This window comes from Macaca mulatta, chromosome 10 (assembly GCF_049350105.2).
Source record: "Macaca mulatta isolate MMU2019108-1 chromosome 10, T2T-MMU8v2.0, whole genome shotgun sequence".
NCBI classification, from domain to species: Eukaryota; Metazoa; Chordata; class Mammalia; order Primates; family Cercopithecidae; genus Macaca; species Macaca mulatta.
The window spans coordinates 29,303,515-29,314,280 of record NC_133415.1 but is presented as its reverse complement, the minus strand read 5'-3'; the positions used below and the strand labels follow the sequence as shown (position 1 = coordinate 29,314,280).

Here is a 10,766-nt window from a genome sequence, read left to right as displayed (position 1 = left end):
CTGGAACAGAGGGTGTACCTCGCTGAAGCTCAGTTTTCTCCTTAAGGACCTGCCTAAGCCTGTTGTAGGGACTGGATCAAATAATTCAGGCGATGTGCTCGTGCACTGGTCCCAACATGGGGAAGGCTTGCTGCGACAGCCTCTCATCCTATCCCTGTGCCCTTGGCACAGCGCCCAACCCTGTGAGGTACCAGACATGGGTGACTTACCTAGACATGCCCATTCAGCAGCCCGTTGAGCAAGAAGGACCTACCCTTGCCTTTCAGATGCAGACCAAGATGCAGAAAGGCACGTGGCTTATTAGCCTATGCCCCCTGCCCTGTGCTGCCCACCTGCACTCTGCTTTAACCCTTCTCAGGCCGCAGGTATCCAGGCAGGTGTCAGAGGTGCAGCCCCTGCACACCGGGGACCCTATCCATCCTGCTAGTTGGGAGGACTAGGAGTTCCAGATGTGAGACCCCCAGTTCCTGCTGCCCTCAGAACCAGGCCCAACCCTTGCTGTGACCTTGAGGGCTGCCACTTTTCAGAGTGCCCTGGGCCCATCTCCACCCATAGACCATACTGCCCCATCTTTACCTCGAGCACCAATCTCTTCCCACCACAGGGGCCTGTGCCTGCGATGGTCCCTCTACAGAAATACCTGCTCCTGGCATAGCTGGCTTGTTGCCATTCTGGCTCTCCACTGCCACCAGCTTCCCTGTTTAAAGCAGGCCCTCCCATCACCCATCTTCACAGCAGACTGTTTGCTTGGCTCTGTGCCCTTCCAGACCCACAGCCGTTACCTCCCCATCTCCCCCACCCTCCCACCCTCTTCCAAAGGTGGAACACACAGGAGGGATTGGGAAATTTGCTGAACAAAGAAGTTACACATAAGCCCTGATCTGTTAGCAGGACTGTGAGATGAACAAAACATTCTGGAAAGTGGGTGTGATGGTCAGATGTGGAGAGAGGGAAATCTTCCCAGGGAGAGAAAGTCTCTGGGTCAGCCTGCTCCTGCTGGGCTGGGAGGGCCGAGCACACCCCACCCATCACCCCAGGCTGCCCTGACCCCGCCTTCCCTGTGCCCGCAGCACCGGCAGCTGCTGAAGGACAGCTTCATGGTGGAGCTGGTGGAGGGGGCCCGCAAGCTGCGCCACGTCTTCCTCTTCACCGACCTGCTTCTCTGCACCAAGCTCAAGAAGCAGAGCGGAGGGTGAGTGACGATGTGGCCCCCATCCCGGCGGTGACCTCCCCCTGACGCTCCAGGACATGGAGGGCCCTCTCTTTACATTCCGTCTCCACTTGAGCACAATGCCGGGCTCAAGGTTAAAGATTGTCACTAGCAATCTGGAGACGTCATCAGGCATCATGGTGACCAGCTTTGACTCCTGTAGTGAGGGGTAAACCCGACCATGGCTTCCGGCACCATTGCAGAAAGGTTACCTCGGGACCTATCCGGGAAGCGTGAGGTCAGGGGCTGCAGGCAGTGCTGGGTGGTGACTGCCCCTTGTCTCCCCGAGCCTGGTGGTGGCTTCTAAGTTATTCTCGGCACAGGCCTGCACACGTTCCCCTCCTCCCTCCAGGGATTGGATTCACCCAGGTTGCACCAGGTTGGAATGGAGCAAAGAGGGCCATGTTGGGAAGGACCAGCACGGGGCTCTTCCCTGCATCCTGCCGTTTCCCTGCTGAGTGGGTTTAATCAGTCAACTCAGAGGACAGCCTTAGTTCCCCCTTCTGTCAGGTGAGGGGATGACCAGCTAGATCTGTAGTCCCTCAAACTCTGCGGCCCTGGGGGTGGATTTCAGTCCTGTCCTGTCATTGTGCAGCCTTGATGTGCTCCCACATGAGCCTGCAACCTTAGGGCCAGCTCAGGATAAGGTGGATCTAGACTCCTGAGATGCCTGGGGCCTGTGGTCACATGTTCAGAGTGTCTGTTCCCAGGAATCACAGTTCCCAGGAATCCCAGCGCCTGCCAGTGGCCTCTTCCCAGTCTGTTCCATGGAACACGTGCTGGGTTTTGGGTCAGGTAAACCATGTATGGCCAGGAACATGGGCTCTTGGCCTCTTGACAGCAGTGACATCAACCACGGAAGGCAGCCGGAACTGCATGTGAACGTTCTTCTCTCCCCATCCCCAGCAAAACCCAGCAGTATGACTGCAAATGGTACATTCCGCTCACGGATCTCAGCTTCCAGATGGTGGACGAATCGGAGGCAGTGCCCAACATTCCCCTGGTGCCGGACGAGGAGCTGGATGCTTTGAAGATCAAGATCTCCCAGATCAAGAGTGACATCCAGAGAGAGAAGGTGCACGCCAGGGGAGCGAGGGCCGGGTTCGGTGTGGTCTGAATGGGCAGCAGCCCCTGCACCCGGCCAGTGGGTGCTTTCTCCATCAGGCCTTTGGGCCCCAGGTCTGGTCTCTGGGACCCCTCTAAGCTCTCAGCTCTGGGAGGGCTGGCATCTGGGCACAGGTAGGTGCCCAGTTGTTCTGAGAACCCCCAGCTCAGTGGGGAGCCCCATACCAGAGCGGCTGCCAATCCAGCCCTCCAGAAAAATGAAGGGAACTGGTCGTGGTCTCTACAATGTGCCTTTCATGGGATACTTCCTGCACCTGGTGGACCGCCTCATACTTAGTTGTCCGACCTGTGACCGGGGGTTCCTCTCGAGAGAAACTTGTTTATACTGGCAAGTTTAAACTGGGTCCAGTTTACACCTGCCTGACCATTGCTGTGGCACTGGGAGCCTGATTTTGTGTTTTCACTGGCATGCCCGGGGAAAACTTAACCTCAGCCAACACCTCCTAGTTTTTCAGAACCACACCACCACAATACGAAACAAGTTCAGAGATTTCACCTACAGGTTTTGGACAAGGAGGCGCCATGAGTAGGAAGGGCAGTCTTCTGTCCCTGGGTCACACAAGGCAGAAATGAAGAGTCAGAGAGAGAGAGAGAGCGTGCACATGACAGCTAGCAGTGTTTATAATGGAACAGGGTGTGATCCCTTTTAAGTTCACAGGCGAATGCCTGGATGGTCCTTTTAAGGAAGCAGCAGGAACGCGGGAGCTCAGTCAGCTGGGCGGGAGAGAGGCTTCTGGGTTCTCACCTCTGGCCACGGGCTTGAGCTGTTCCAGTGTGTGGTCTCCTGATACCCAGGCTGCGTCCTTTGCTGTGTGGTTCCATTACACGGGTGAAGTACCAAGTCACCAGAGAGAAAGTCACAGCCAGACAGTGGAGGGCTTGGAGTAGTCCAGGATGCAGGGCTGGGGGAGGTGCTGGCTGTCCCCCATACAAGCTACCCTGATGTGGGCCAGGCCCAGGTGAGAGTGCCACCCCGCCAGGTGTTCAGGACTACTGGCGCTTGGTTTTTCCCAGAGATGTTTGAAGACTGTAAAAATGGCAAGGATGAGCCCCTCAATCGAAGGTTAGCCAGGCCAGAGGAAGCGGGTGGCAAGAAGATTAGGCCTGGGTCCAGGGATGCCCAGGTAGGGTGGATGCAGCAGGACAGGAGTTCCTCAGCCCTTGCCCAGCTGCCCAGCCTGCTGTACCCAAACCCAGCACACTTAGGAACACAGGGAGCTTTGAGACTGGGGTGAACATTCTATTGTTCATCCTTGTGGGACTGTGACCTCCAAGGTAGGGTGTCCCCACACAGAGTGGGAGCCAGTGCTCAGGGCAGCTGAGGCCTATTGACTGTTACTGTTGCATTCTCCATGTTCAGCTCTTTGGGGGATGGGATAGGATGGGGCCCTACCTGGTGACAGGCAGCACAGTTTTCTCCTCCCCAGGGATAGTGGCTTCTAGAGTGAAACACGCAGCTCAGCGTAGGAAGGGCCTTCCCATCCAGGTTCTGTTGACAGTTGTCTGGCCTTCTGCTGAGACCTCCACAAACGTGCCCAGGGGGCCCGATGCTGAAACCTAGTTGGGTTAGGAAGGGGGTGAGGGACCCTCTAGGTCACAACGGCCTCCTGGACATTGTCTGAATTTGGGAAAATGAAAGGCAGGGATGTTTATAAAAGTCTCTTCTCTCCGCCCTTGTGAGAGGGAAGACTTAATTCCTACAAAAAAGGTTTACTGAGCATGTCCTGCAGCTTGTGCCATGCCTTCACCCTGTAAAAAGACTGTTTCTGTCCTCCAAAGGCCACCAGCAACTGCGGTCTGGGGCCCTGGGCTATGCTGAGTGGAGAGATGAGATTCTCGCCCTGTGCAGGCTGAATGCAGCTAGTGGGTGGGGATGGATGGAGTGGGAGTGGGTTGTGTGGGGTGCTGGAATGGGAAGGTGAGGCTGTGGCATCTCCCCGCAGAGGGCGAACAAGGGCAGCAAGGCCACGGAGAGGCTGAAGAAGAAGCTGTCGGAGCAGGAGTCGCTGCTGCTGCTCATGTCTCCCAGCATGGCCTTCAGGGTGCACAGCCGCAATGGCAAGGTGAGTGCCTGCTGTGCTGGCCCCTCCTGCTCTCCCGGCCTGGGATGGGCTCTGACTGCCTCATGGCAGCGCGTTTTCACTTGGACGCACCCCACACTGAGAGAGGCTTGTCCAGCATGGTGCATGCAAGCATACTCATTCCCTTGTCTGGGGCTTTGGGCCGTAGCCCCCAGGTTGAGTGGCAGCTGGCTCAGCTTCCACAACTGGGAGTGGGCAGGGTCTCCAGGGAGGGTATAGGGCAGGGGAGCCTAGCAGGTGCAGACCTGGCCCTTGGTACAGGGATGCTGTCCCGGGACCTTGAGGGCCAGAGACGCATCTTCTGTCCTGAGTCTGGCTCCTGCTGCCATCTGTAACCTGGGCCTCTCCCTCCTGTCAACACGTATCTGTCAACGCCCAGAATGGCTTGTTTTCTAGCCTGGCCGGGAGAGGCTGCTGGTGGGCTCTGCTGGTGGGGCTTGTGGGTTGAATGCAGGAGGTCAGGTCTGGATTAATCTTCACCTCTGCAGATCCCACCTGGTCACCTCCATGTCCCTAAGCTGTGCCCCTCTGCCAGCATCACACCCTGACCCATTTGGTTCAGGTGAGAGCTCGTGCCACGGGTGCTGTGGCATCCAGCTGGCAGGAAGGGTAGGGAGTACCGGAAGCGACATGCCAGGCCGTGAGCACACCTGGCCACGGGGCTCCAGCCAGCTGGAGGGATGAGTTGTGTGCTCTAAGGTGCCCTGGGCCTACCAGGCATTTGTGTAGCCAGGGTGGAGATAACTGAGTGTGTTCTTCTCGCCCACCCTAGAGTTACACGTTTCTGATCTCCTCTGACTATGAGCGTGCAGAGTGGAGGGAGAACATCCGGGAGCAGCAGAAGAAGTGTGAGTATCCTCTGTCCCGAGAAGGTCTGGGCTTCAAAACATTAGGGCCAGGCTGGCAGCTCCTGTGATTTTAAACCTTCTTTTTTATTTTGAGGGGTTTTATCCAAGTGAAGTGTTGCATTGGAGATAGCCGCCCTGATAGGCCCCCAGGCCTCTTGTCTCCCTGCCTGCCTATCCTGCCCCCATCCCCTGGGCACTCATTTCCCCACTGCCCTGTGATCCCCCTTCCCCAGGCCCTTTCCTGATTCCACACCCGCCTCTACACACACCCCTGCCATCCGCCCCCAGCCCGCTGCCCATACACCCCACCCCTGGCCTGCCCCCTAGGCCTTTCTGGGACCCTGCCACCACCCCATTTCCCCTCATCTGCTCCCGGCCCACTTGGGCAACCACAGTGTGCTGGCCCCACTGCCCTGTTGATATGGCCAGGGTGGCTAGCTCTCAGCACAGGGGCACTCCCGCCTGTCTGGGGCAGCCCCTTCCTTCTCTGGGCACTTCCCTCTGTCAGGGTGCTCCTTCCTTCAGCTCCTGCCTGGCAGTGTCAGTGGGGAAGGCAGACCCGGTTCCCTCCTTGGAGGTTTGGGATTCACATGCCATCCTTACCAAGGTCTTCCCACTGGGACTCTTGTGTGCCACTGTCCCTCTTGCAGGGGGAGCTGGGCTGAGCACTGCATCCAGGTGGCCTGGTCCTCCCACAGCTGTGGGCCATCTCCTGCAAAGCAGCGTATTTCACAGGGATGCTGGGCTGGGGCTCTGCATACCTCTGGCCTGGCCTGACCTCCTGCGCCCTCAGGCTCATCATTCTCACCTATGCAGAGCCACATCTCAGCTCCCAATGCCACCGTGGCCTGGAGGAACACGGATCTCCGGGCAGCCCTGCCAGTGCTTGTGTTCCGGGATTTCCTGTCATAACATGGGAGCCCCAGCCATTTCCAGAGTGGCAGCCTCTGTAGCCTGTTCAGCATTATGCCCAGAAATAAGCCCCTTTTCCTCACCTGGTGGAGAAACAGGGCCTGTGTTAGCAGAGGAGGGGCAGAGCCATGCTGCTGTCTGGGAGACCTCACAGGGAGGTGCTCCCAGTCCAGCCGCTCATTCTCAGACCTGCCGCGTGGCTGTGCATAGGTAGCGTGGGACGTGTGTGTTTGTAAGTCTCATGCTAAGACTTCTGCAGGCCTGGGCTCTCCAAGGCCACACCTCGCTCTGCTGCCAGACCAGCACTGCACTTGGGAGCCAAGTGCCCTCTCCTGAGCCCTCAACCCTGGCACCAGTTCTTGCCATGCCCCTTCCCCAGGGTGTGGTGGGGGTCCAGCGGGAGGAGCCAGAGGGCCAAGGAGCAGACTGACCAGTTGGTGCACCTCTTTTCCAACCTCCCAGGTTTCAAAAGCTTTTCCCTGACATCTGTGGAGCTGCAGATGCTGACCAACTCGTGTGTGAAACTCCAGACCGTCCACAGCATTCCACTGACCATCAACAAGGAAGGTGGGCCCGCCCTCCTGTGTACAGGGCACCTGTAGGGAGGGCAGGCAGCTACCCGAAGGCTGATCCCCTCTTCCTGTTAGCACTTTTGTTGGGACTAGTGGACTTTGGTTCGGAAGGAAGAGCTGTGCTTATTAGGGCCTCTTGTCTCCTCCCAGGAGTGGACGAGGTGGGTTAGGAGTGGTTTCTCCCTGAGTGGCTGCTGCTGGGTGGTTGAGGAGATGCACAGCTTCTATTCCTAGTCAGGAGGCTGCAGCAGATGCTCCTCAGATGCTGTGTGCCTTGGATCTGGCCCCACGCCCGTCCTCCCAGCCCTCCTCTCCTCCAGCTACCTGCCAGCCGGCACTTTTGGTCAAGCTGAGTTTTGCATTCACTGTTGCACGTGTGCTCAGTCACACACATAGCATATGCTATGCACATGTGTCCACACACACCCCACTCACATCCCACGTCACCCCGACCCCCTCTGCTGTCCTTGGAACCTTATTACACTTTGGGTCACTGGTTTGCCTGTGTTGTGAAACCAACTGGATCCTGAGGTCCCCAAGACAGAAATCATGATGGGTATGTTTTTGGCCCATGACACTGGCTTGCCTTGTGCTGGGCAGATGGCAGCCACGTGGTGTCCACCGGATGGTTGATTCTGAAGCAAAGTTAGCTTGTCACCTGCCTCCCTTTCCCGGGACAACAGAAGCTCACCTCTTTGGTCTCTTGCGCAGATGATGAGTCTCCGGGGCTCTATGGGTTTCTGAATGTCATCGTCCACTCAGCCACTGGATTTAAGCAGAGTTCAAGTAAGTACTGGTATGGGGAGGAAGGTTGCAGCGGCCAAGCCAGGGCCTCCACCCAGGAAGGACTCATCGGGCAGGGTGTGGGGAAACGGGGAGATTGTTCAGATGACCACGGGACACCTTTGACCCCTGGCCGCTGTGGAGTGTTTGTGCTTGTTGATGCCTTCTGGGTGTGGAATTTTTTTTCCCGCAGTGGCCTCTGCCCTCTCCCTAGCCTGTCTCAGATCCTGGGAGCTGGTGAGCTGCCCCCTGCAGGTGGATCGTGTAATTGCAGGGGTTTGGGAAGGAGTTTGACAGACATCCCCTGGGGTGCCTAGGAGTCTTGGGTCCAAGCCAGGAGGGCTGTCAGCAGTGCAGCTTCACCCCACAGCAGAGCAGATTTGGCTGCTCTGTCGAGCTGGATGGATAATACGCTTTTTTTCCTTCTCCTCTAAGTGGGGGTCTCCCCCAGCTACTGGAGCTGTCAGAACAGTAAAGGCTGGTAACACGTCAGTTGCACTGTATAAGTTTCTAGAGGCCAGGCACAGTGGCTCATGCCTGTAATCCCAGCAATTTGGGAGGCTGAGGCATGGGGATCGCTTGAGCTCAGGAGTTGGAGACCAGCCCGACCAACATGATGAAACTGTGTCTACTAAAAATACAAAGATGCCAGGCGTGGTGGCTCACACCTGTAATCCCAGCACTTTGGGAGGCTAAGGCAGGTGGATCACTTGAGATCCGGAGTTCGAGACCAGCCTGACCAACATGTTGAAACCCCATGTCTACTAAAAATACAAAGATTAGCCAGGCAAGGTGGTGGGCGCCTGTAATCCTAACTACTTGGGAGGCTGAGGCAAGAGAGTCGCTTGAACCTGGGAGGCAGAGTTTGCAGTGAGCTGAGCTTGTGCCACTGCATTCCAGCCTGGGCTTCAGAGGGAGCCTCCGCCTCAGGAAAAAAAAAAAAAGTTCCTAGAAACAGCAAAATGTAGAGGAAGAAAGCTTACCAGGGATTGTTGGGGGATGGGGTTAGGAGAGGACTAACTGCAGATGAACCTAAGAGGACTTTTTAGGTCAGAGCAGTCGTGAAAAGATTGTGGTGCTGTTTGCACTGGCGTTTAAATTTCTTAAAAGTCCTTAAACCCTACACTTGGAATGGATGAATTATATGACATGCAGATTGCACCTTCATAACACTGTAACACATAATCTTTCCCCTGGGCCTGTCTCTGGCTGCCTCATAAACGCTGGTGTTTCCTTCATCAACCTCCCTCCATCCCTGTGTCTCCTCCCGGGTCCCGTCTGTGAGCAGTACAGTGTGACACCCTACGCTGCCCCGTGGTCCCAGACTTGTCTGTCCTTGCCTCCCTGTTACTTTTCTTTCTATCTCTTCCTTGCCCCATGCACTCAACCTTGCATCCCCAAACCAAACCTATTATTCATGGCCCCCAAACTTGTTCCTCCTCTGTCCTGTCCCGTTGAGGGGCACCACCATCCATTCCCGTGGCCAAGCCAGAAACCGTGGTCCGCTCTCCCTCCGTTAAATGCCATTCTCCATCAGTGAGGCTTCTTGATCGTCTCTGGCTGCCTGGCCAGGCCCTGGCTGTGGCCTCCTCCCTGGTCGTCATAGCTCAGGACATCCCTGCAGAAAGGGTCCCCACCACCAGGCCTGTCCATCCCCCGTCTCAGGTAGTTTTTCTAAAACACAAACCCCACCCTGCCACTTACCGCCTACAGCCCAGCCCCACTCTTCTGCAGCCCATGCCTCCTTCCCTTCCTCCTGCACCCCACGATTTCCCCAGCACTGAGCTGCTTCCTGTGCCCCACAGTGGCCTGGAGTCCCCTTTGCCTTGACTCTTTGCCCGATAATACTTGCAGCGGGGTCTGCTGTGTAGGATTCAGGAGCTTCCCACATCCCCCAGGACGGCTGGCCTCTGCTGTGGCGTCACTAACGGTGGCATGTACACCTCTCTGTCCCCACTAGTGCAGGGGCCTTCTCATCACAGGGGCTTTAGCTGGGGTTTGTGGACTGACTGACTGAACGAATGTTGTGGGAAGTCCTGTTTCCCAGCTGCCCCCAGGGAAATGCCACAGAGCAGGCAGGGGCGTCGCGTGAGGTGCTGGTGTTCATGCCAGTCCCCCATTAGGTGTTGAATTTTTAAAAAGAAAGTTAAAAACTTTTGTATTTCTTTTCTGATTCTGCAAATAACACCTGCTCTTACAGACCATGTGGGTGATGTGGAGAGGAGCTGTGACCTTCTCCATATTCCCTTCTCCCCACAGATCTGTACTGCACCCTGGAGGTGGATTCCTTTGGGTATTTTGTGAATAAAGCAAAGACGCGCGTCTACAGGGACACAGCTGAGCCAAACTGGAACGAGGTGAGGAGCTGATTCTACAAGGGCCGAGCCTGCCAGCCGGGGCAGGCTGTTTCCCACTGGAGAGAATCTGAACCTTCAGGGGCTCCCTGAGGGCTTCCCCCGAAGGCAGTGCTGCTGAATTCCAGGAATCTCCTGGGGGGCCAGGAGGTGACGTGTCCAAGAGATTTTATCTCTGTTCCTGAAAACCTTACCCACCCCGTCGTCACAAAGAAGCCGCCTCTTTTGCTGGAGAAGTGTTTGGAAAGAGACTTAAAAGGGCTTTTTGTCTGCCTTTGTTAGCGCTTATGTTTATTTGGTAGGTTTCCATAGTGTTTTTCCGCAGAAGTTGGAATGAGCTCCCGTGACCCTCGTGGCTTCCGGAAGCCTGGGGCTCTGCTGTGGGGCTGGGGCAGGGACTGTAGGGTCCTGCTTGCTTGTCTCGGGGTGTTGGGCTTGTACTGTGTGTCGCAGTGCCTTCCTCCACCTTGGAGAGCTGCTGTGTGAGTCACATAGCCATGTGGCCCTGCCCCTTCGGGAGTGGAGGAATGATTGCAGAGAGGCCCGTGTTGACTAAGTCCCAGATCCATGAGAGGTGCCGTTTCCCAGCTTCTGCAGCAGTTGTGACCTCGAAGGTCTCATTCTTGATGATGCAGGTAGAGGCAGCTGGGCCTACAGAGAGCTGCCTCCCACCCCCGCTCCTGTGAAGGAGGAAGCCAGGAGCTCCCAGGCTGCTTGGTCTACATGGGTCACAAGGCTGGTAGAGCGAGCAGTGGGGCTGGAACCGAGGTCTCCTTTCTCAGCATCCACTACTCTTTGACCATTTTAGACATGTTGCTTGAATAGTACAAGGGCACAAGGAGCTCAGGAAAATTACCTGGACATCCCTGCAGAAAGGGCTG

At 56.4% G+C, this 10,766-nt stretch overlaps 1 protein-coding gene and 1 long non-coding RNA gene across 12 annotated transcripts in view; one reads left to right on the top strand and one right to left on the bottom strand.

Moving 5' to 3' along the window:
• Window positions 1–10,766, top strand: part of BCR (BCR activator of RhoGEF and GTPase) — a 136,985-nt gene that overhangs the window by 103,966 nt on the left and 22,253 nt on the right. For all 11 annotated transcript variants that reach the window (XM_077950565.1, XM_077950569.1, XM_077950566.1 and 8 more), the window contains 7 exons: window positions 1,071–1,192; window positions 2,117–2,285; window positions 4,279–4,398; window positions 5,189–5,264; window positions 6,639–6,743; window positions 7,460–7,534; window positions 9,791–9,888. In XM_077950565.1, the coding sequence (XP_077806691.1) occupies window positions 1,071–1,192; window positions 2,117–2,285; window positions 4,279–4,398; window positions 5,189–5,264; window positions 6,639–6,743; window positions 7,460–7,534; window positions 9,791–9,888 (765 nt within the window). The remainder of the gene's footprint in view (window positions 1–1,070; window positions 1,193–2,116; window positions 2,286–4,278; window positions 4,399–5,188; window positions 5,265–6,638; window positions 6,744–7,459; window positions 7,535–9,790; window positions 9,889–10,766) is intronic.
• On the bottom strand, window positions 3,770–6,212 carry LOC144331903 (uncharacterized). Its single transcript, XR_013399503.1, has 3 exons — window positions 6,073–6,212; window positions 5,868–5,976; window positions 3,770–3,892 (listed from the first exon to the last, which is right to left on the bottom strand). It is a non-coding gene; the product is annotated as an uncharacterized LOC144331903 (long non-coding RNA).